The sequence below is a fragment of the Gadus morhua genome, chromosome 3 (genome assembly GCF_902167405.1).
Source record: "Gadus morhua chromosome 3, gadMor3.0, whole genome shotgun sequence".
In the NCBI taxonomy this organism is placed as follows: Eukaryota; Metazoa; Chordata; class Actinopteri; order Gadiformes; family Gadidae; genus Gadus; species Gadus morhua.
Genome location: NC_044050.1, coordinates 30,526,799 through 30,549,645, shown reverse-complemented (window position 1 = coordinate 30,549,645; position 22,847 = coordinate 30,526,799). Strand labels below are relative to the sequence as shown.

At 46.5% G+C, this 22,847-nt stretch overlaps 1 protein-coding gene across 11 annotated transcripts; it reads right to left on the bottom strand.

Annotated features, from left to right (window-relative positions):
* Positions 1-839: 839 nt before the first annotated feature.
* Positions 840-17,989, bottom strand: LOC115540899 (deleted in malignant brain tumors 1 protein-like). Of its 11 annotated transcripts, none has more exons than XM_030352529.1 (15): positions 17,576-17,988; positions 15,718-15,803; positions 14,746-15,084; positions 12,496-12,837; positions 11,727-12,068; positions 11,141-11,297; positions 10,187-10,371; positions 9,418-9,759; positions 8,646-8,987; positions 7,875-8,216; positions 7,106-7,447; positions 6,337-6,678; positions 5,568-5,909; positions 4,643-4,724; positions 840-1,415 (listed from the first exon to the last, which is right to left on the bottom strand). In XM_030352529.1, exons 2-14 carry the CDS (start codon positions 15,776-15,778, stop codon positions 4,645-4,647), a joined length of 3,558 nt encoding a protein of 1,185 aa, XP_030208389.1. In that variant the 5' UTR covers positions 15,779-15,803; positions 17,576-17,988; the 3' UTR covers positions 840-1,415; positions 4,643-4,644. The 11 variants fall into 11 exon arrangements, with proteins under 11 accessions (XP_030208389.1, XP_030208391.1, XP_030208390.1 ...); XM_030352527.1 differs by having other exon boundaries at positions 841-1,415; positions 7,106-7,290; positions 8,060-8,216; positions 10,187-10,528; positions 10,956-11,297; XM_030352521.1 differs by having other exon boundaries at positions 843-1,415; positions 10,187-10,528; positions 10,956-11,297; positions 17,576-17,986.
* Positions 17,990-22,847: the final 4,858 nt, after the last annotated feature.

Sequence of the window (22,847 nt, the reverse complement as noted above, 5' to 3'; positions counted from 1 at the left end):
GAGGCTGTACGTCTGACTGACGAGGTTCCTCACGAGGCTATACGTCTGACCGACGAGGTCAGGCAATATAGCTTTCTGCCGACTAGCATCTGTGATTTCATTAGCTTAAAAAAAATGGTGGAGATCCTATTCTTCCCACGTCTGCGTCTCACTGTCGAACGCAGCGGTGCTCCCTACGAATCCCGCGTCCATGATTATTTCCGGGGGAACGTCCGATTCGGATTCGGATTCGCTAATGCCAACACAGCAACTTTACAGAGTCTTACTGTTTGCTTGCATCCCCACGAGGCATCGGCTTTAGTTTTTCCTCGTCGCCATTTATGTAGTAACTCATGGGAGGCTTGTTATTGCACATTGGAGGAGCTTTATTTCGTTCCTGACGAACACAGTGTGCAGCTTAACTTATCATGGCAAAACCGGGGCACATCACTGACTGAACTTGTTCTGTGCTTTAATATAGGTTAACTCAACCGTAACAATCGAGAGTTGCTGCCACCTAGTGGACCAGCAGATTAACATGTTTTAATTACTCTACCCAGTTATCACACTATGTGCACGTATGTATGAGTATGTATACATATATACGTATGTTTACGCATGTGTACGTATGTTTGAGTATGTTTAGCTATGTGTACATATGTATATGTATGCGTACGTATGTAAACTTATGTATACGTATGTATGCGTCCTTATGTGTATATGTATGTATAAATATGTTTGTGGACTTATGTATGTTTGTATGTAAGAGTATGTGTACGAATGTATGAGAATATATTTGTATGTTTAGCTAGGTCTACATGTGTATGTATGCGTAATGCGTCCTTACTTTTGTATATGTATGTATATGTTTGTTTGTCCTTGTATGTATTAGTCTGTATATGTACACATACTATGTATGTGTACGCACGTATACTTTGTCTACGTATGTATTAGTAGGTATACATACTTTGTATGTGTACTTATGTATGTAAAATGAAACATGTTTCTCGATTTTAAAGGTTATCAGATGAATTGTATATCAGCACTTGGTAAGTGTATGTAGGTCATATATGCCGAGTTGTTGGCAGCTAACGTGGCATTGACAGCAGTGCTTTCATGACTATGCATGAGGACATGAGCCAAATGATAAAAAGTAAAACACATGATGAGTTTTCAGTGTTGGCATTGCCCAAGTTTGTGCTCAGCAGAGAAACTGGAACGGAAATTGTAAATATTTATTTAAGCTGATTATGCGAGACTCATCATTTCAGCCTCTTCACTATAACTATATACACACAGAAGTAAGCCACCATGTTCTACAAATAATAAGGAGCTTTAGTGAAGCATTGTACACGGCCAGCTCACAGCGGGTCCCCTTCACCGTGGTTCATTTGGAGCTCTGGAAGGTCTTGGAGGAACAGCTTCGGTTGATCAACCTGTAAAACAAATCCTGTGAACCACAGACGCTAATGGCACGTTTCCACTGCAGGGTGCAGTACGGTTCGGTTCACAAAGGTGTGGTACGGATTGCGTTTCCACCGCCAAAAGTGGGCGTGACCCGGACTGAGCCATACTTTTTTTTGCCCTCGTCTTCAGTACTCCTCCATTGGGGTACTGAGACACCTGAAAGGGTGCCGGAAAATTCGAGCTACAAACCCCCTCCAAACAGTAGCCTCGAGGTATTATTCTTTACAATGAACATGTCAAGTAAAACGCGACATGTAAAACGCGACAATAGCGTAAAACTTTTCAATTGTTTTTATTGAGCAGGCTACACTGTGTCGTGCTGCTATAATGTCTCAATGTTTACGTAGCTGCCGCGGCGATCGACATCCGGCCTACCATAAAGGGTACTGTCGGCAGTGGAAACGCAACTTTGGAACTGAGCTGGGCTATACCGCCCCCTCCATACCGGACTGAGGCGAACCGAACCGTACCGCACCCTGCAGTGGAAACGCGGCATAAGAGGGGCTCAGTGACAAAGAAACCAGGAACTTGACGATACCATTAATATGTACTTGATGAACATTTCCAAGCAAGCAATCGGGGTGCAAACAGGTCATCTTTCGGCGGAATTCACAGTTTTTTAACTCAAATATCGACTCCACGTGAATTGCGTATATATGCAACAAAAAAATAATTCCAAGTTATCAACGACGAGTACTAGCCAATGAGAGGCAGAGTAGGGCGGGTCACTAGCCAATGAGAGGCAGAGTAGGGCGGATCCCAAGCCAATGAGAGGCAGAGTGGGGCGGGTCATGACAGTAGACCACTGGACAGTAGACCACGGGTCATGTATTTAGTCGAAAAGTAACATCAATTTCAAATTTTGTGCTATTCAGGAGCAGAGGAGTCAACTAAAGCCGTCCACAGTGGATGATGTGCTTATTTTGGACAGCAACCTAAAGCACCACGCCAAACACAAGATAGTGTAATTCCCCGGCGTTCCATCTATTGTGTCTAATTTTCCTTCGGGTGCGGGTCAGGCGTCGGTATCAATTTATAGCGATCTGGTCGGGTGCGGAATGTAATTTTCGGGAACGGGCGGGTGCGGGTTAGAAAAATAAGACCCGTGTATTGATGCTCGGCCATGGTGGAGAAGGAATTGGGGAAAGAAACGCTGGCTTTGACTCTCTGAAGTCCAGAATGAACTGCAACTTAGGATTGATGTGGAAGGACCAGAGACGTCTGAGAACCTGAAGCGGTCGTTTATTCATAAAATCCTCTCAAACGACTGCGCGGGGGTGGTGGTGCCTCGGCGCGGGCAGCGGGGCTCCGGTGGGAGACAATCGTGGTCACCAATCACAGGCAACAATCCCTTTCTCCTCCATGTCACAGTTCAGTCTACATCAGATTGATGTGGAAGTGGAAGAACCAGAGATGTCGGGAACCTGACGCAATCGTTTGAGATTCATAATATCGTCTGGAGGCGCACACAGCTTTTGGCCGGGATATTATACATAATATTATTATAGATGTCTATATATTATATTATATAACTTAGATGTAGAGCTCCGGGTCTCCCGCCAGAGCTCCCGGAGTATTCTAGAATATCTTATAGAAGCCAAAAGCAGTCTGCGCGGGATGATATTATGAATAAACGACTGTGTCTCTGGTAGGCCTACTACATCATTGCTTCTTTAACGCTCGTGTGATCTACTGGTCACACCGGTCAGAAAATCCATACAGTAGCGCAAATTCACCCCGGTGTAAGTCCCACCCACTGGCACTGATCTGTAATATGTCTGCAGCGTCAGTGGGTCCCACCCCCTAGCCGGGTTTGAAAATGAGGAGTGCTTGTAATTTTTTAGAGCCCCCCTCCCCTTACACTTCCTGCTTTAAAGGTCGCAAAAATCGTCATTTTGCGTAATTTAAAGCAGGAAGTGTTGTGATGGAATGATGTCATTGAAAGCAGGAAGAGTTGTGATGGAATGATGTCATTTAAAGCAGGAAGTGTTGTGATGGAATGATGTCCTTTAAAGCAGGAAGTGTTGTGATGGAATGATGCATGACCACTCAGAAATAGGACTGGATCTCCAACGAAACGAAGCTTAATGCAAATAGGTGAAGTGTCCCCTTAAACAACGAGTGAATCGAGTGGAATTCCAATCCTGACATTTAAAACTTTGTGATAGTTTTTGAGTATCATCTATGTGTTTCTGATATAAGTGTTATAATGAGCGAGGTTGTACTCGAAATCTGCCACACAACATAGGGATATACTATAGGTGTCTGGGAAGCCTAACCCTGACTCGGAAGCGGACATTAAATAAATCGCTGCTCAGACTGAGCCTGACCATCCGCAAACAGCGTAGCGTTATATTATCACCAGTGTTTGGAATAACGCCGTTCAAAAGAACGGCGTTAGGTACCGCCATTATTTTTTCAGTAACCGGGTAATCTAACTAATTACTATTTCCGTCGTTACAACGCCGTTACCGTTACTGTACGAAAAATGCAGTGCGCTACTATGAATTGATTGAATAAACTGCGTAATCCGAACGCACCCCTGTGCTCCAAACACAAACTGCCAGTGAGGAGACCGGGTGGCTTAAGCGCTTTGAGTACGTGAAAAGCGCTATATAAATTGAATCTATTATTATTATTATTATTATTAACAACGAGATAAGTGATTATGATTGGCTAAGGCAGAGTCATGTTTCATGGTAGCCAATCGGAGCCAGTGTTTTTACACACAAGCCAGGAAACGCGCGCCACACACATGCAAACGCACACACCAAACCGATTCGATGAAGCAGCAGAAATGGCGAGTCCGGAGCAATCCGATGAAAAGTTGGCATTTTCTGTAGTATTCTGAAGATGTTCCACAGCCTTTGCAACCAAGCAAATTGAAATTCAGGCCCCATCCACACTAACTGAGATAAATGTAAAAACGCACATCCGCAATGAAAATGATCTCCGTCCACACTATCGTTTTTATATCGTTTTCGGAATGTTTTGCATCCACGTTCCACAATAAAATTATTTTGATAAACAGTTGTTTTCATGGTTACATAACTCTGCCACGCCTCCCTGTTTAGATTACAGGCGCGCGATCAGCTGATATTTACAGTTGATAAGCTGGTTAATCATTTTCGACCGGGTCTTGTCCAGAAACGCCGCTTCAAGTACGGTTTGAACGGTCGTCTTTCGGGTTTTTTACCATCACTGAAGAACATCAAGTACAGCGCTCGCCTCCGGCGTTGGATCAACGGATAGGTTTGAGCCAATATGTCGAGTTGTATCTGGAGATAAATTAGGACATTGTACAGAGAGATCATCATTTGCATTTCACCTGCCATTTTTTTGATGAGCGTCTCGGTCTCGAGCAAGCTTGTGGCACTATCATGGCAACCGAACGTCATCGTTTCTAAAAGCCTCCGTCTACCCTGTCCACACTACAACACAAACCCAGCGTTTTCACGTTTATCCACCTCAGCGATCGTTTTCGAAAAGCATCGTTTCAGTGTCGGAATTTAGTGTGGACGGAAATGGATAAATATTTATGCGTTTGTAGATTTACCCGGGTTAGTGTGGACAGGGCCTCAGTTGGAAGCATATCAGGGCCTTGAATGGGCAGTTCAACCATTTAAAACATTAAGGCCAAGTGAAAACTGCTCAGAAAAAAACAAATTCTTTGACATATAGAAACTTTCTATTTTTTTTACAGTAACGCAAATAGTTACTTTCCCTGGTAACTAGTTACTTTTATTATAGAGTAATTCAGTTTCTAACTCAGCTACTTTTTGGAACAAGTAGTGAGTAACTCTAACTAATCCCTTTTTTAAAGTAACGTTCCCAAAACTGATTATCAGTGTCCGAAAAGCTCCACTTCCTGTTCCATTTGTAAATGATTAGCAAATTTGTCCTTCAAAAAATTAAACTAAAACTTGGCTAAAGCTGAGAGAGGGAACAGAATGTAGAACCCCCCATTCAGTTTCCCCAGCCAGCTTTTGTTTCAAACAAAGATGGAACCAAAACGGCCACACTGGAGTATGATTAATTGGAGGGAATTAAGAGATAGAAGTTAGCCATGGTAGAAGACCAAGTACATGACAGGTTACCAACAGGTTCATTGTGTTTATTACCTTCACAGATAACACCAGCGTCTTCATGGTGACCGCAGTTGTGGGACCCCCGCCCACTGTGGCCACACTGTGTGAGGTTTGATTCATTCCCGCTACAGTTGACATCATCCAAGAGGATGAGCCCTTGTCCTTGTCCAAAACGGGCTCTGGCTTCTGCGGACAGCACCCTCCCACATCCCAGCTGCCTACACACTACCTGGGCTTCTGGAAGGCCCCAGCCATCGTCACAAACTGTGCCCCACTGGCCCCAGATGAAGATCTCCACCCTGCCAGAGCAGGAGCTGTTCCCTCCATTGACCAGACGGACTTCACCATCAGCCACAGAGTTTTCTGTCGTTACACCTGGAAAACAAGTCTCTGTTAACCCACAAGACTGCTAGTACCGGCCCAATGCTACCAAAGGAACAGGAAGATGTACATTTCAACAGATTTTGCTCTTCAATAACCGCACCAACCAGGCAACGTCCTCTTCGAATTTCGACTCATAACATTAATTTCAAGTTTGCCGTAACAGTTTATTGTACTGAGATGACATTCAATGATATGCAAATGTCTCCCTAAAGAAGGAAAACTCAAGCAAGTTGAGATAGGGAACTGAATGTGGAATCCAACATTCAGTTCTCCCAGCCAGCTTTTGTTTCGAACAAAGATGGAACCAAAACGGCCACGACATGAGCACGATTAATTGGGGGAAGTTAAGAGATAGAAGTTAGCCATGGCAGAAGACAAAGTACATGACAGGTACCCACAGGTTCATTGTGTTTATTACCTTCACAGACAACACCAGCATCTTCATGGTGATCGCAGTTGTGGGACCCCAGCCCACTGTGGCCACACTGTGTGAGGTTTGATTCGTGGCCGATGCAGTGGATATCATCCAATCCTATAGGCCCTTGGCCAGGTCCAAAAAAGGCTTGTTGTGGTGCAAACAGTGCATTCCCACAGCCCAGCTGCCTACACACCACCTGGGCATCTGGAAGGCCCCAGCCATCGTCACAAACTGTGCCCCACTGGCCCTGGATAAAGATCTCCACCCTGCCAGAGCAGGAGCTGTTCCCTCCATTGACCAGACGGACTTCACCATCAGCCACAGAGTTTTCTGTCGTTTCACCTGGAAAACAAGTCTCTGTTAATCCACAAGACTGCTAGTACCGGCCCAATGCTACCAAAGGAACAGGAAGATGTACATTTCAACATATTTTGCTCTTAATTAACATCATCAACCAGGCAACGTCATATTCGAGTTTCGACTCATAACATTCATTTAAAATGTGCTGTAACACTTTATTGTACTGAGATGACATTCAATTATATTCAAATGTCTCCCTAAAGTAGGAAAACCCAAACAAGTTGAGATAGGGAACTGAATGTGGAATCCAACATTCAGTTCTCCCAGCCAGCTTTTGTTTCGAACAAAGATGGAACCAAAACGGCCACGACATGAGCACGATTAATTGGGGGAAGTTAAGAGATAGAAGTTAGCCATGGCAGAAGACAAAGTACATGACAGGTACCCACAGGTTCATTGTGTTTATTACCTTCACAGACAACACCAGCGTCTTCATGGTGACCGCAGTTGTGGGACCCCAGCCCACTGTGGCCACACTGTGTGAGGATTGATTCGTGGCCGATGCAGTGGATATCATCCAATCCTATAGGCCCTTGGCCAGGTCCAAAAAAGGCTTGTTGTGGTGCAAACAGTGCATTCCCACAGCCCAGCTGCCTACACACCACCTGGGCATCTGGAAGGCCCCAGCCATCGTCACAAACTGTGCCCCACTGGCCCTGGATAAAGATCTCCACCCTGCCAGAGCAGGAGCTGCTCCCTCCATTGACCAGACGGACTTCACCATCAGCCACAGAGTTTTCTGTCGTTTCACCTGCAAAACAAGTCTCTGTTAATCCACAAGACTGCTAGTACCGGCCCAATGCTACCAAAGGAACAGGAAGATGTACGTTTCAACATATTTTGCTCTTAAATAACCGCATCAACCAGGCAACGTCCTCTTCGAATTTCGACTCGTAACATTAATTTCAAGTTTGCCGTAACAGTTTATTGTACTGAGATGACATTCAATTATATTCAATTGTCTCCCTGAAGAAGGAAAACTCAAACAAGTTGAGATAGTGTACTGAATGTGGAATCCAACATTCAGTTCTCCCAGCCAGCTTTTGTTTCGAACAAAGATGGAACCAAAACGGCCACGACATGAGCACGATTAATTGGGGGAAGTTAAGAGATAGAAGTTAGCCATGGCAGAAGACAAAGTACATGACAGGTACCCACATGTTCATTGTGTTTATTACCTTCACAGACAACACCAGCGTCTTCATGGTGATCGCAGTTGTGGGACCCCAGCCCACTGTGGCCACACTGTGTGAGGTTTGATTCATTCCCGCTACAGTTGATGTCATCCAAGAAGATGGGCCCTTGTCCTGGTCCAAAACGGGCTCTGGCTTCTGCAGACAGCCCCCTCCCACAGCCCAGCTGCCTACACACCACCTGGGCATCTGGAAGGCCCCAGCCATCGTCACAAACTGTGCCCCACTGGCCCTGGATAAAGATCTCCACCCTGCCAGAGCAGGAGCTGTTCCCTCCATTGACCAGACGGACTTCACCATCAGCCACAGAGTTTTCTGTCGTTTCACCTGCAAAACAAGTCTCTGTTAACCCACAAGACTGCTAGTACCGGCCCAATGCTACCAAAGGAACAGGAAGATGTACGTTTCAACATATTTTGCTCTTAAATAACAGATCATCAACCAGGCAACGTCCTCTTTGAGATTAAACTCATAACATTCATTTAAAATTTACCGTTACAGTTTAATACACTGAGATGACATTCAATTATATTCAAATGTCCCCCTGAAGAAGGAAAACTCAAACAAGTTGAGACAGGGAACTGAATGTGGAATCCAACATTCAGTTCTCCCAGCCAGCTTTTGTTTCGAACAAAGATGGAACCAAAACGGTCACGACATGAGCACGATTAATTGGGGGAAGTTAAGAGATAGAAGTTAGCCATGGCAGAAGACAAAGTACATGACAGGTACCCACAGGTTCATTGTGTTTATTACCTTCACAGACAACACCAGCGTCTTCATGGTGACCGCAGTTGTGGGACCCCAGCCCCCTGTGGCCACACTGTGTGAGGTTTGATTCATTCCCGCTACAGTTGATGTCATCCAAGAAGATGGGCCCTTGTCCTGGTCCAAAACGGGCTCTGCTTTCTGCAGACAGCCCCCTCCCACAGCCCAGCTGCCTACACACCACCTGGGCATCTGGAAGGCCCCAGCCATCGTCACAAACTGTACCCCAATGGCCCTGGATAAAGATCTCCACCCTGCCAGAGCAGGAGCTGTTCCCTCCATTGACCAGACGGACTTCACCATCAGCCACAGAGTTTTCTGTCGTTTCACCTGCAAAACAAGTCTCTGTTAACCCACAAGACTGCTAGTACCGGCCCAATGCTACCAAAGGAACAGGAAGATGTACGTTTCAACATATTTTGCTCTTAAATAACAGATCATCAACCAGGCAACGTCCTCTTTGAGATTAAACTCATAACATTAATTTAAAATTTACCGTTACAGTTTAATACACTGAGATGACATTCAATTATATTCAAATGTCCCCCTGAAGAAGGAAAACTCAAACAAGTTGAGATAGGGAACTGAATGTGGAATCCAACATTCAGTTCTCCCAGCCAGCTTTTGTTTCGAACAAAAATGGAACAAAAAACGGCCACGACATGAGCACGATTAATTGGGGGAAGTTAAGAGATAGAAGTTAGCCATGGCAGAAGACAAAGTACATGACAGGTACCCACAGGTTCATTGTGATATTAACCTTCACAGACAACACCAGCGTCTTCATGGTGATCGCAGTTGTGGGACCCCAGCCCACTGTGGCCACACTGTGTGAGGTTTGATTCATTCCCGCTACAGTTGATGTCATCCAAGAAGATGGGCCCTTGTCCTGGTCCAAAACGGGCTCTGCTTTCTGCAGACAGCCCCCTCCCACATCCCAGCTGCCTACACACCACCTGGGCATCTGGAAGGCCCCAGCCATCGTCACAAACTGTGCCCCACTGGCCCTGGATAAAGATCTCCACCCTGCCAGAGCAGGAGCTGTTCCCTCCATTGACCAGACGGACTTCACCATCAGCCACAGAGTTTTCTGTCGTTTCACCTGGAAAACAAGTCTCTGTTAATCCACAAGACTGCTAGTACCGGCCCAATGCTACCAAAGGAACAGGAAGATGTACATTTCAACATATTTTGCTCTTAATTAACATCATCAACCAGGCAACGTCATATTCGAGTTTCGACTCATAACATTCATTTAAAATGTGCTGTAACACTTTATTGTACTGAGATGACATTCAATTATATTCAAATGTCTCCCTAAAGTAGGAAAACCCAAACAAGTTGAGATAGGGAACTGAATGTGGAATCCAACATTCAGTTCTCCCAGCCAGCTTTTGTTTCGAACAAAGATGGAACCAAAACGGCCACGACATGAGCACGATTAATTGGGGGAAGTTAAGAGATAGAAGTTAGCCATGGCAGAAGACAAAGTACATGACAGGTACCCACAGGTTCATTGTGTTTATTACCTTCACAGACAACACCAGCGTCTTCATGGTGACCGCAGTTGTGGGACCCCAGCCCACTGTGGCCACACTGTGTGAGGATTGATTCGTGGCCGATGCAGTGGATATCATCCAATCCTATAGGCCCTTGGCCAGGTCCAAAAAAGGCTTGTTGTGGTGCAAACAGTGCATTCCCACAGCCCAGCTGCCTACACACCACCTGGGCATCTGGAAGGCCCCAGCCATCGTCACAAACTGTGCCCCACTGGCCCTGGATAAAGATCTCCACCCTGCCAGAGCAGGAGCTGCTCCCTCCATTGACCAGACGGACTTCACCATCAGCCACAGAGTTTTCTGTCGTTTCACCTGCAAAACAAGTCTCTGTTAATCCACAAGACTGCTAGTACCAGCCCAATGCTACCAAAGGAACAGGAAGATGTACGTTTCAACATATTTTGCTCTTAAATAACCGCATCAACCAGGCAACGTCCTCTTCGAATTTCGACTCGTAACATTAATTTCAAGTTTGCCGTAACAGTTTATTGTACTGAGATGACATTCAATTATATTCAATTGTCTCCCTGAAGAAGGAAAACTCAAACAAGTTGAGATAGTGTACTGAATGTGGAATCCAACATTCAGTTCTCCCAGCCAGCTTTTGTTTCGAACAAAGATGGAACCAAAACGGCCACGACATGAGCACGATTAATTGGGGGAAGTTAAGAGATAGAAGTTAGCCATGGCAGAAGACAAAGTACATGACAGGTACCCACATGTTCATTGTGTTTATTACCTTCACAGACAACACCAGCGTCTTCATGGTGATCGCAGTTGTGGGACCCCAGCCCACTGTGGCCACACTGTGTGAGGTTTGATTCATTCCCGCTACAGTTGATGTCATCCAAGAAGATGGGCCCTTGTCCTGGTCCAAAACGGGCTCTGGCTTCTGCAGACAGCCCCCTCCCACAGCCCAGCTGCCTACACACCACCTGGGCATCTGGAAGGCCCCAGCCATCGTCACAAACTGTGCCCCACTGGCCCTGGATAAAGATCTCCACCCTGCCAGAGCAGGAGCTCCTCCCTCCATTGACCAGACGGACTTCACCATCAGCCACAGAGTTTTCTGTCGTTTCACCTGCAAAACAAGTCTCTGTTAACCCACAAGACTGCTAGTACCGGCCCAATGCTACCAAAGGAACAGGAAGATGTACGTTTCAACATATTTTGCTCTTAAATAACAGATCATCAACCAGGCAACGTCCTCTCTGAGATTAAACTCATAACATTCATTTAAAATTTACCGTTACAGTTTAATACACTGAGATGACATTCAATTATATTCAAATGTCCCCCTGAAGAAGGAAAACTCAAACAAGTTCAGACAGGGAACTGAATGTGGAATCCAACATTCAGTTCTCCCAGCCAGCTTTTGTTTCGAACAAAGATGGAACCAAAACGGTCACGACATGAGCACGATTAATTGGGGGAAGTTAAGAGATAGAAGTTAGCCATGGCAGAAGACAAAGTACATGACAGGTACCCACAGGTTCATTGTGTTTATTACCTTCACAGACAACACCAGCATCTTCATGGTGACCGCAGTTGTGGGACCCCAGCCCCCTGTGGCCACACTGTGTGAGGTTTGATTCATTCCCGCTACAGTTGATGTCATCCAAGAAGATGGGCCCTTGTCCTGGTCCAAAACGGGCTCTGGCTTCTGCAGACAGCCCCCTCCCACAGCCCAGCTGCCTACACACCACCTGGGCATCTGGAAGGCCCCAGCCATCGTCACAAACTGTGCCCCACTGGCCCTGGATAAAGATCTCCACCCTGCCAGAGCAGGAGCTGTTCCCTCCATTGACCAGACGGACTTCACCATCAGCCACAGAGTTTTCTGTCGTTTCACCTGCAAAACAAGTCTCTGTTAATCCACAAGACTGCTAGTACCGGCCCAATGCTACCAAAGGAACAGGAAGATGTACGTTTCAACATATTTTGCTCTTAATTAACATCATCAACCAGGCAACGTCATATTCGAGTTTCGACTCATAACATTCATTTAAAATGTGCTGTAACACTTTATTGTACTGAGATGACATTCAATTATATTCAAATGTCTCCCTAAAGTAGGAAAACCCAAACAAGTTGAGATAGGGAACTGAATGTGGAATCCAACATTCAGTTCTCCCAGCCAGCTTTTGTTTCGAACAAAGATGGAACCAAAACAGCCACGCCATGAGCACGATTAATTGGGGGAAGTTAAGAGATAGAAGTTAGCCATGGCAGAAGACAAAGTACATGACAGGTACCCACAGGTTCATTGTGTTTATTACCTTCACAGACAACACCAGCATCTTCATGGTGATCGCAGTTGTGGGACCCCAGCCCACTGTGGCCACACTGTGTGAGGTTTGATTCATTCCCGCTACAGTTGATGTCATCCAAGAAGATGGGCCCTTGTCCTGGTCCAAAACGGGCTCTGGCTTCTGCAGACAGCCCCCTCCCACAGCCCAGCTGCCTACATACCACCTGGGCATCTGGAAGGCCCCAGCCATCGTCACAAACTGTGCCCCACTGGCCCTGGATAAAGATCTCCACCCTGCCAGAGCAGGAGCTCCTCCCTCCATTGACCAGACGGACTTCACCATCAGCCACAGAGTTTTCTGTCGTTTCACCTGGAAAACAAGTCTCTGTTAATCCTCAAGACTGCTAGTCCTGGCCCAATGCTACCAAAGGAACAGGAAGATGTACATTTCAACAGATTTTGCTCTTAATTAACATCATCAACCAGGCAACGTCATATTCGAGTTTCGACTAACCCTAACTAACCCTAACCCTAACCCTACAATACAATACACTACTATTAAGTGCTACAATACACAACCTGGTCTCACAGGAATCCGTGAAATGACTACGGTCGGACGCTTAACTCGCAATCCGTGGACACATCACGGAAACACGCCGATTTCCGTGATGTGGCCACGGAATTCGCTCCAATGCAAGTTAATGACGCTGATGTTCCGTGGCTCACACACGGATCCCCGTTTCAACGAGCGAGTCGACCACGGGGGCTTAACTCAAAACCCGGGGTAGTCTGACGGAATCACTTAAATTGTCCGTGATGTGGCCACGGAATTTGCTCCAATGCAAGTAAATGACACTGTTATTCCGTGGCTCACACACGGATATCGGCGTGTTTCCGTGATGTGGCCACGGATTTCGAGTTAAGGGTCCGACCGTAGTCATTTCACGGATTCCTGTGAGACCATGTTGACAATACAATACAATACAATACACTACAATACAGTGTACAATGGTGGTCAGAAGAGGAAAGGTGGCTATGCAGAGTCGAGGTGAACTCTGAACAGGTGAGTCTTGAGTCCTTTTCGGAAGATAGTGAGCGACTCTGCGGTCCTGAGAGCGGCAGGGAGCTCGTTCCACCACTGAGGCCCCGAAACCGAGAAAAGTTGTGACTTTGCTGATCGACCTTTGCTAGCTCATAGCGATGGTGGTTCCAGTCATCCAGCTGAGGTAGTCGAGCGGAGGGATCGAGCAGGGGTGTGTGGCTTTAGCAATGCTTGGAGGTAGGCAGGGGCAGTTCCATCGACTGCCTTGTATGCCAGTACCATCGTCTTTAATTTGATGTGAGCTACTACAGGGAGCCAGTGGAGGTCCCGGAAGAGGGGGGTCACATGGGAGAACTTCGGTAGGTTGAACACGAGGCGCGCTGCCGCATTCTGGATGCGCTGCAAAGGTTTAATCGCAGAGGCAGGAAGTCCAGCCAGGAGTGAGTTGCAGTAGTCGAGGCGGGAGATGACCAGTGATTGGACTAGAAGCTGAGCTGCTTCCCTTGTGAGGAAGGGCCGGATTCTGCGGATGTTGTAAAGTGCAAATCTGCAGGATCGGGCGACCGCAGTGATGTTTGCAGTGCAGCATAACTGGTTGTCCAATATCACACCGAGGTTTCTGGCAGTTGGAGAGGGAGATACAGTAATGTTCTCGACGGTGACCAGTAAGTCCATGTGTGGGCAGTCTTTCCCTGGGATTAGGGGAAGCTCGGTTTTGTTGAGGTTAAGCCTCAGGTGATTGGCAGTTGTCCAGGTGCTGACATCCGCCAGACATTCCGATATGCGTGTTGCAATCAGGGTTTTCTCAGATGAGGGGAAAGAGAGAAATAACTGAGTGTCGTCAGTACTTACTAGATACTAGAACTAACTGTTCTAGTATAGCCCTCTTGGATCTAAGAGGTTACCTAGTACAAAGAAATCAAACGTATCCCGGGAGTTAGTCATTCCAAACTCCTAAAACAATCTCAGCAAATTCACCAAGTGCACGGATCCCAGAGGAGAGCTATCATAACAGACGTGATCGGCCTACCACATTCCTGGCTACGGGTTATGCCCAGGGGTGGGGCACCGAGGTAAGAGGGATAGGCGTCTGATACAAGGTAGTTAGGGGCTGAGCGAATCTCCTCACCAACCTGTTACAACCGTTACGGGATACAGGTTTCACTAGCATCGCCATTTAGGGGGTGGTAGAATTGACGGATCTGACAGTACCCACAGGTTCATTGTGTTTATTACCTTCACAGACAACACCAGCATCTTCATGGTGACGGCAGTTGTGGGACCCCAGCCCCCTGTGGCCACACTGTGTGAGGTTTGATTCATTCCCGCTACAGTTGATGTCATCCAAGAAGATGGGCCCTTGGCCAGGTCCAAAATGGGCTTCTTGTGATGCAAACAGTGCATTCCCACAGCCCAGCTGCCTACACACCACCTGGGCATCTGGAAGGCCCCAGCCATCGTCACAAACTGTGCCCCACTGGCCCTGGATAAAGATCTCCACCCTGCCAGAGCAGGAGCTGCTCCCTCCATTGACCAGACGGACTTCTCCCATAGTGGCTTGGTTGTTGACTTGTGCTGTTTGAAGATGACATTGTAAGATGTTACATTTCTATTTATTTATTGGAAAGATAAGCCCTTCATATTGAGCATCTGTGATTGGTTTGACACATTGACACCCCGAGAGGTTGTAAACATTGCCGGTTTCAACGGCTTCCATTCAGCCCGTTGGAGCCCGAGTCAGATACCGAATGAAGTTTGATACCCAATCAAGTTGGAGGCCGAACCGTTGGAACCAGGAGCGGAGCAGGATTTTCCGCAGTGGTACGTCATTACGTAGTGGCTATCTCATATCAGTGGTACGTCATTACGTAGTGGCTATCTCATATCAGATATAACGTTCTAACTTTAATTTGTGTACAACACGGTAACAACCGTGTCTTTGTTAAATGATGGAAGTGTATGTTTTATAAATATAAATTGTGTCACCGACTACATGACTCATTAGGAATAAGGCTCGTTAGTGGAGGGCAGCCTCTGCTCGGGCTTCCTGCATCCCTCTGTTGTGATTGGTGCATTCTGTACATTATCCTTTCACCTTTTTTACATGATGTTGCCTCAGATAAATCTGATTGGCCAATGACAGAACGGTGTTAACTGCTCTTTCTCTCCATTGGTACTGCATCGCCCAAAACTGTGTGTAGAGTTTACCTGAGCATGTCCTGGCAACTGTGTGGATAAGCAGCAGCACTATCAGGCTCCTTGCTCCCATCTTGATGGGCCGGACCTTCAAAACTCTACAGATTTCAAACAGATAATCACAAATTATCAGTGCAATCAGAGGGTTGTTGTTACAGTATAGGTAGTACTATATAACCATGACTAAGGAACAATGGAATTCTTCCCAATAGCAGCTGGAGTAGTTGCTACAGATAATGGTATATATACCTGTGTGTGTAGGGGGGACATTCAAAGTACTTCTTCATCTCTGTGCCACATTGAACTGTTTTAAAAATCTGTGATGCATTAACATTGTAAGTGCTGCATTCCTGACGTGATTTACCATGCAGTAGCTTGTGCAACCACAATATTTGGAAACACTGGTGTGATGGCTTCTGTTTGTAGAGCATTGTGTTTTGCCTCATTCTGCAGATAGGTAAATATAGGTCATCCAAACAATGGAGTCACATTAGGGACCAGTTGTTTACGTATTTAAATGGATCGGTGAAACAGAGGTCTCGCAAAACGATGACGTTTGCGGTGTAGCACAATTCTAATATGTGATATTAGCAATAAAAAAATGAAGATTATATGTTTTCATGTTAATATCAAGGAATTCACTCAAACGGCATTTTTCCCAAACACCTGCTTTTTTAGATTATTTATTTTACTGGATGTATTTGGATTAGCATAACTCATATTATTCACAGCCAACCTATAAATGATTGCACTATTGAGTGGATGTCGGTGTGTTGTCCAACACCCTGGCCTAGTTGATGGCTCTCGCACTAGGAGCTAATATAATGTTTAATGCATTTACTGTGTTGAGCTGTCAAAGCTCAAAGCTCAAAGTTTTCAATGAAACAGTCTTGCTCACTTTTCAGCAAGATTTGTATTGTGCAGAAAACAAAAAAAGTTTTTCCATGATTATCTATGTTTTTTCTATAGGGAGAAAATAAGTCAATATTGGTTTATGATAAAAAGTTGGGATTTCAGACTTCTTAGGATTGACAATACTTTTCAATGCAGTTTGAGTTCTAGATTTTGTTGATTTTTTTTAATTGAAGTCAATTTAGTCACAATGCCTTCCAGATTACGTCCCACAGAACGGTTGTCTGACTTTTTCTGAAATACACAGAGAAAAAGTCAAACCCATGAATTTTGAAAGGGAGCTTTCCTCAGACTTTTTTTATGCTTGACTGAACAACTTAAATCAATGCATTTCAATTAGGAGACTATTTAGCTCAGAGGTCAATGGTCAAAGACAGCTCATTATAATGAGAATCTCAATGATAAATTGTGACATCTAGTGACTAGATGTATGCACGCAGTTATCGGCTGCTGTTTGTCAAACCCAACCCTAAACAAACCCAAATAATCCGCACAATACCGATGCAGTATAAGGCCTTGGAGATGCATACACTAAGCATAAAGTACTGATGCAATGTTTTTTTCTTAAAAACAAACAAAAGAAACTAACAGGAGAAACTACTGTTTACTTTAGGCATTGAAATTCTGTCCACTTTAAAGGAATAGCGAGATGCAGGAGCTGGCGCGCCATAACGACCCCGCCATAACGACCCCGCCATAACGACCCCGACCCCGCCATAACGACCCCGCCATAACGACCCCGCCATAACAACCCCGCCAAAACGACCCCGCCATAACGAGAACGGTCCAGTGAAGGCTCCCCAGAACTTGGAATAGTGAATACTCTTATCAGTGCCGCCGTACCAGGTCTGCCTTATCTACCTTGAAGCAAAGAGCTATCTCACCATACATGCCTATAGAAGGATGCTTAGGTCTCATCACCAGGAATGAAGTGTGAAAGAGCAATCACACAACTTACCACAGAAGCACGAAGTAGCAGAGAGACCCCTCAGAATATTGGGACAGAAAATCCAATCCACCTCTCAAGACGTGGAGTCAAGTCTCAAGTGCGATCCATAATTTTTCCCAAAGCCTATTTATGCATATCGAAATTATAACTCAGCAACCCTCAAATGAATGGTTCTTTGTTTGCTTTCTTTGTGGAGGGAGGGATGCTGCATTCATCAACTCAATCTAAACTAGATAGTGCATCACTGTCCCCTGTGAAACGGGCCTGCATCTGCCAAGTAGTCCAGCTTCCCTTTGTCTTCTCCTCTTTGTTGGCCGAGAGAATATGATCCAGGTACTCTTTGAGAACATCAGAACACTGGTCTTTGTCTTTTTGAACGGCTCTGGTTCCGGAAGTAAAATTTTTAAGACAGAGTTTTAAGCCTGGAACCAAGCCAAAATGTAGTCAAGGTAGTCGTGACCATAAAATGTTTGAGCCGGGGCAAAAAAATTATTTGGAAGACAGAAGAGAAGGCAAAGATGCAAGACTGTGTACATTATTTTTGTGAACGAGTGAAGGAACCCGTAAACCATTGCAAACCTCTTCGCAATGGTTACAACCCAATAGTTGAGCGTGTTTCTTGCATCCTATAACCTTTGTAATTATCATATTACAAAGGTTAGGAAAGGGAACTTGAGATTGAATTGACAGAGAAGAATGTTACAATGTGCGCAGAGCACAACGCCCATCCACTGGATCGAGGATATGGAGGGAGTTTGGGTGGAAAAATATTTGTCGATACTTTATAACCCGAAAGATAAAATGAAAGAACGCTCAGGAACAGAATACGTGTTGGAGTCGGACAGGCTGACCATACACACATATTCTGGAAAAGCCAAAAGGTGGAAAAGTATTTGGAAGTAATATGGGGACTATTAAAGGAGAAACTAGGCTATGAGATACCCAAGACCGGCTCCGTACTATACCTGGGGAATCTGACACAGGCAAACACACGGGGTGGGGACGGATACCTGATCAGGACACTGCCGGTAGCCAGAAAGAAAATTAGAACCAGATCATGGTACAATGCAGAACCACCTACAAAGGAACCATGGCTGGGTGTAGCTGAAGAAATATTTGACATAGAAAGATTCACACACATACTGAGGCTCTAGGAGGGGAAACTGCAATCAAAGTGAGATAAATTGGTAGAATATAAAATAAAACAGAACGTCACAAACAATTAGGAAGGCAATAATGAAATCCAGAAGTTGAGGTGTCCCAGGTGTCACTAGGACACCTGGGAGCCCCGCCCCCGTCACCTGGGAGCCCCGCCCCCCTCACCTGGCCGGTCACTAGGACACCTGGGAGCCCCGCCCCCCTCACCTGGCCGGTCACTAGGACACCTGGGAGCCCCGCCCCCCTCACCTGGCCGGTCACTAGGACACCTGGGAGCCCCGCCCCCCTCACCCGGCCGGTCACTAGGACACCTGGGAGCCCCGCCCCCCTCACCTGGCCGGTCACTAGGACACCTGGGAGCCCCGCCCCCCTCACCTGGGAGCCCCGCCCCCCTCACCTGGCCGGTCACTAGGACACCTGGGAGCCCCGCCCCCCTCACCTGGCCGGTCACTAGGACACCTGGGAGCCCCGCCCCCCTCACCTGGCCGGTCACTAGGACACCTGGGAGCCCCGCCCCCCTCACCTGGCCGGTCACTAGGACACCTGGGAGCGGGTAGGGAGGAGGCAGCACAACCTCGGCCCCACTCCTGCAGCCTCACAGCAGCCCCAGGGCCCGGTCCGAGGGGCCGCCGGGAGGGGGGGGGTACCCATCTAAGGCCCTCTGGCCGGCTCCAGGAGGTCCCCTCCACTGAGACGCCTCCCCTGTTCTGGAGGAGGTATGCAGAGAGCTGGGAAAATATGATGTAGATGGGTTGAGGGTGCGTTTCCTTAAGAGAGGGTTCATATTGCTGCTTTTAGAGTGTTAGCAAACACCAATCAAAGTAAGATGGGTGACGAGGGAGGGAGGACGGAGCAATAGACTGCAGAAGGTCAGAGGGTTAGGGTCAGAGGCTGGGACTCATTAGGAGGAGGAGATGAAGAGCTGCTGATTGGACACATGGGGAGGCCAGGTGGAGGGGGAGAGCGGTGAGGAGCGGAGGTCATCTAGTAGAAGGGAGGAGTGGGGAGACGAGGAGGGGGGACAAGATACAAGAACGTTTTTTGGATTGGAGAAGAGGATTGAAAGAGATGGGTCGGCAATAAGCTCCTCGCGCAGTTGAACTTGCACCACGCTCTTTCTCAGCCATCACCACACACTCAGCTGACAAGCCAGAAACTGCGCTTGCTCTGACTGTTACAATTCTACCAACTCGCCAAACCACATTGTGTGATGCATCTAAGCAATTTGATTCAGTCAGGCAAAAATAACACATATTCAACCTCTGCATCTGAATCCAGATTATGGTTCTGATATCTCATTTCAGAACCATTTGGAATTGGCTCTGAAATCCCATTTTCTTTCTTGTTGCTCAGTACAGAGTTGCCGCCTTGAGAGCAGACATCTCTCCAGCTCATGTTTCATGGGCTCCGCAGACCTCCCGCCCTCATCTTTAAGGGATAAGGTTTTTCTTGTTCATTGTGTTCTGTGTAACTTTATATTACTATCTCTTCTGGTTCCAGATACATCTCGTCCTTCCCAGTTAGCCCGGTTATTTTGATAGATAACCTTTACAGTACTATAGAGAGGACACAGTAAGATCAGCTGTTTGTTTGATATTCTGATAGGTAACCTTTGCAGTACTATGGAGAGGAAATTATATACAGCAATTATCTTTAAAATAATGAACACCTTAATAACAGAGAATTAATAGACAAAGACCAAAAGGAATTCTTATCAGCCCGTCAAACTCAAGATAGAAAACGCTGAATCTACGAATAATTTGACCAAGGGAATATATATTTGCAGAGATCGACTGGGCAAGGATGTTCTTTGTCATCGACCCTGTTTGAGATTTTTATTTAGCCCTTAGCTCAAGCAGTCCGACAGAATACAGAACTCAAAGGGGTCACAATTAAAAGGTGGATAACATAAGCTTGGACTTTTTCTGATGATTTAATTGCTTTCCTCAAACAACCCAACACATCGCTCCCTATTTGATGAAACTACTACAAACATACGGCCATCTGTGAGGATACACAATTCATTAATTCCAGGAATCCTATGAACTTAAATGGAATCTAAATTAATTCAATATTTGGGGGTTAAAATCACTATAAACACCGACCTATATAAAGCAAATTATAACAATTTAGAGAAAAAATGATATAACAAGATGGTCTACCCTCCCACTAGATTTAAACTCAAGTATTGAGATAGTTAAACTTAACATATTACCCAGATTTCTCCATCTATAACAACCTTTACCAGTAGAGGTCCCACAATTTACAATTTACAAACTGGGACAGAATGATTTCCAGATTTGTTTGTGGGGGCAAAACCTTGAGTCAAACAAAACTCTTCAGCCGACCTGACAGAGAGGCGCGCGGCTCTGCCAACATCAAGGGAGGACTATCATGCAGCTCAACTGAGACCTGTGCACTTTGGTTGCAATTTCGGCGTTATATAAGGTTTGAACACTAATGACAAACATTCAACTTAATCTATTACGATGAAATGGGAACTCGATGTACAAATGTAAGATGAAGATTGGCAGGAGATTTGGAGGGTAAATCACTCATCCACCAATTCACCAACTTTGAGGGAATTCTCATGGAAGAATCGTATTTGTTTCTTTATTACACTAAATGTGAAAAGGAAGCACCAGCAAACGTTCAAAATGTTGGCGGGAATGTGGGCCATTCTCATGTTTTGGGGGAAATGGTTCACGAGGTGCTAAAGCAAATACGAGGATATGAGCTCCCTAAAAGTAGTTTGGTGCTCCATTTCAATTTCACGAAGAGAATGTTATTGCGAGTGATGTATATTCCATCAAAATAATGCTAGTAGTGAGCAAGAAAGATGTCACCAGACATTGGTGTAATGAAACCCCATCAATGAAAAATATGTGGCTAACTATTGTTGAAGAGATATTTGTAATGCAGTAACTGACACACAAACTCAGAATTCAAGAAGCACAGACTCTTTACTGGACTCAAAATGAAGACATTGGATTGGAAGAATAACTAATAGATAATTACATCCTTGGGAAGTAAGAATAAAAAGGCACTTCCCAAGCAGTTTGTTTTGTTTCTCTTGCCAACTTATATTTGTAGATGTGGTGTGGAGTTGTAGCAACTGGCATGCACCCTGAGGTCACTGCACCCTGAGGTCACTGCACCCTGAGGTCACAGCACCCTGAGGTCACTGCACCCTGAGGTCACTGCACCCTGAGGTCACTGCACCCTGAGGTCACTGCACCCTGAGGTCACTGCACCCTGAGGTCACTGCACCCTGAGGTCACTGCACCCTGAGGTCACTGCACCCTGAGGTCACTGCACCCTGAGGTCACTGCACCCTGAGGGGGTCACAGCACCCTGAGGTCACAGCACCCCGAGGTCACAGCACCCCGAGGTCACTGCACCCTGAGGTCACTGCACCCTGAGGTCACTGCACCCTGAGGTCACTGCACCCTGAGGTCACTGCACCCTGAGGTCACTGCACCCTGAGGTCACTGCACCCTGAGGGGGTCACAGCACCCTGAGGTCACTGCACCCTGAGGTCACTGCACCCTGAGGTCACTGCACCCTGAGGTCACTGCACCCTGAGGGGGTCACAGCACCCCGGGGTCACTGCACCCTGAGGTCACAGCACCCTGAGGTCACTGCACCCTGGGGGGGTCACAGCACCCTGAGGTCACAGCACCCTGAGGTCACAGCACCCTGAGGTCACTGCACCCTGAGGTCACTGCACCCTGAGGTCACTGCACCCTGGGGGGGTCACAGCACCCTGAGGTCACAGCACCCTGAGGTCACAGCACCCTGAGGTCACTGCACCCTGAGGTCACTGCACCCTGAGGTCACTGCACCCTGAGGTCACAGCACCCTGAGGTCACTGCACCCTGAGGTCACTGCACCCTGAGGTCACTGCACCCTGGGGGGGTCACAGCACCCTGAGGTCACTGCACCCTGAGGTCACAGCACCCTGAGGTCACTGCACCCTGAGGTCACTGCACCCTGAGGTCACAGCACCCCGGGGTCACTGCACCCTGAGGTCACAGCACCCTGAGGTCACTGCACCCTGAGGTCACTGCACCCTGAGGTCACTGCACCCTGAGGTCACTGCACCCCGGGGTCACTGCACCCT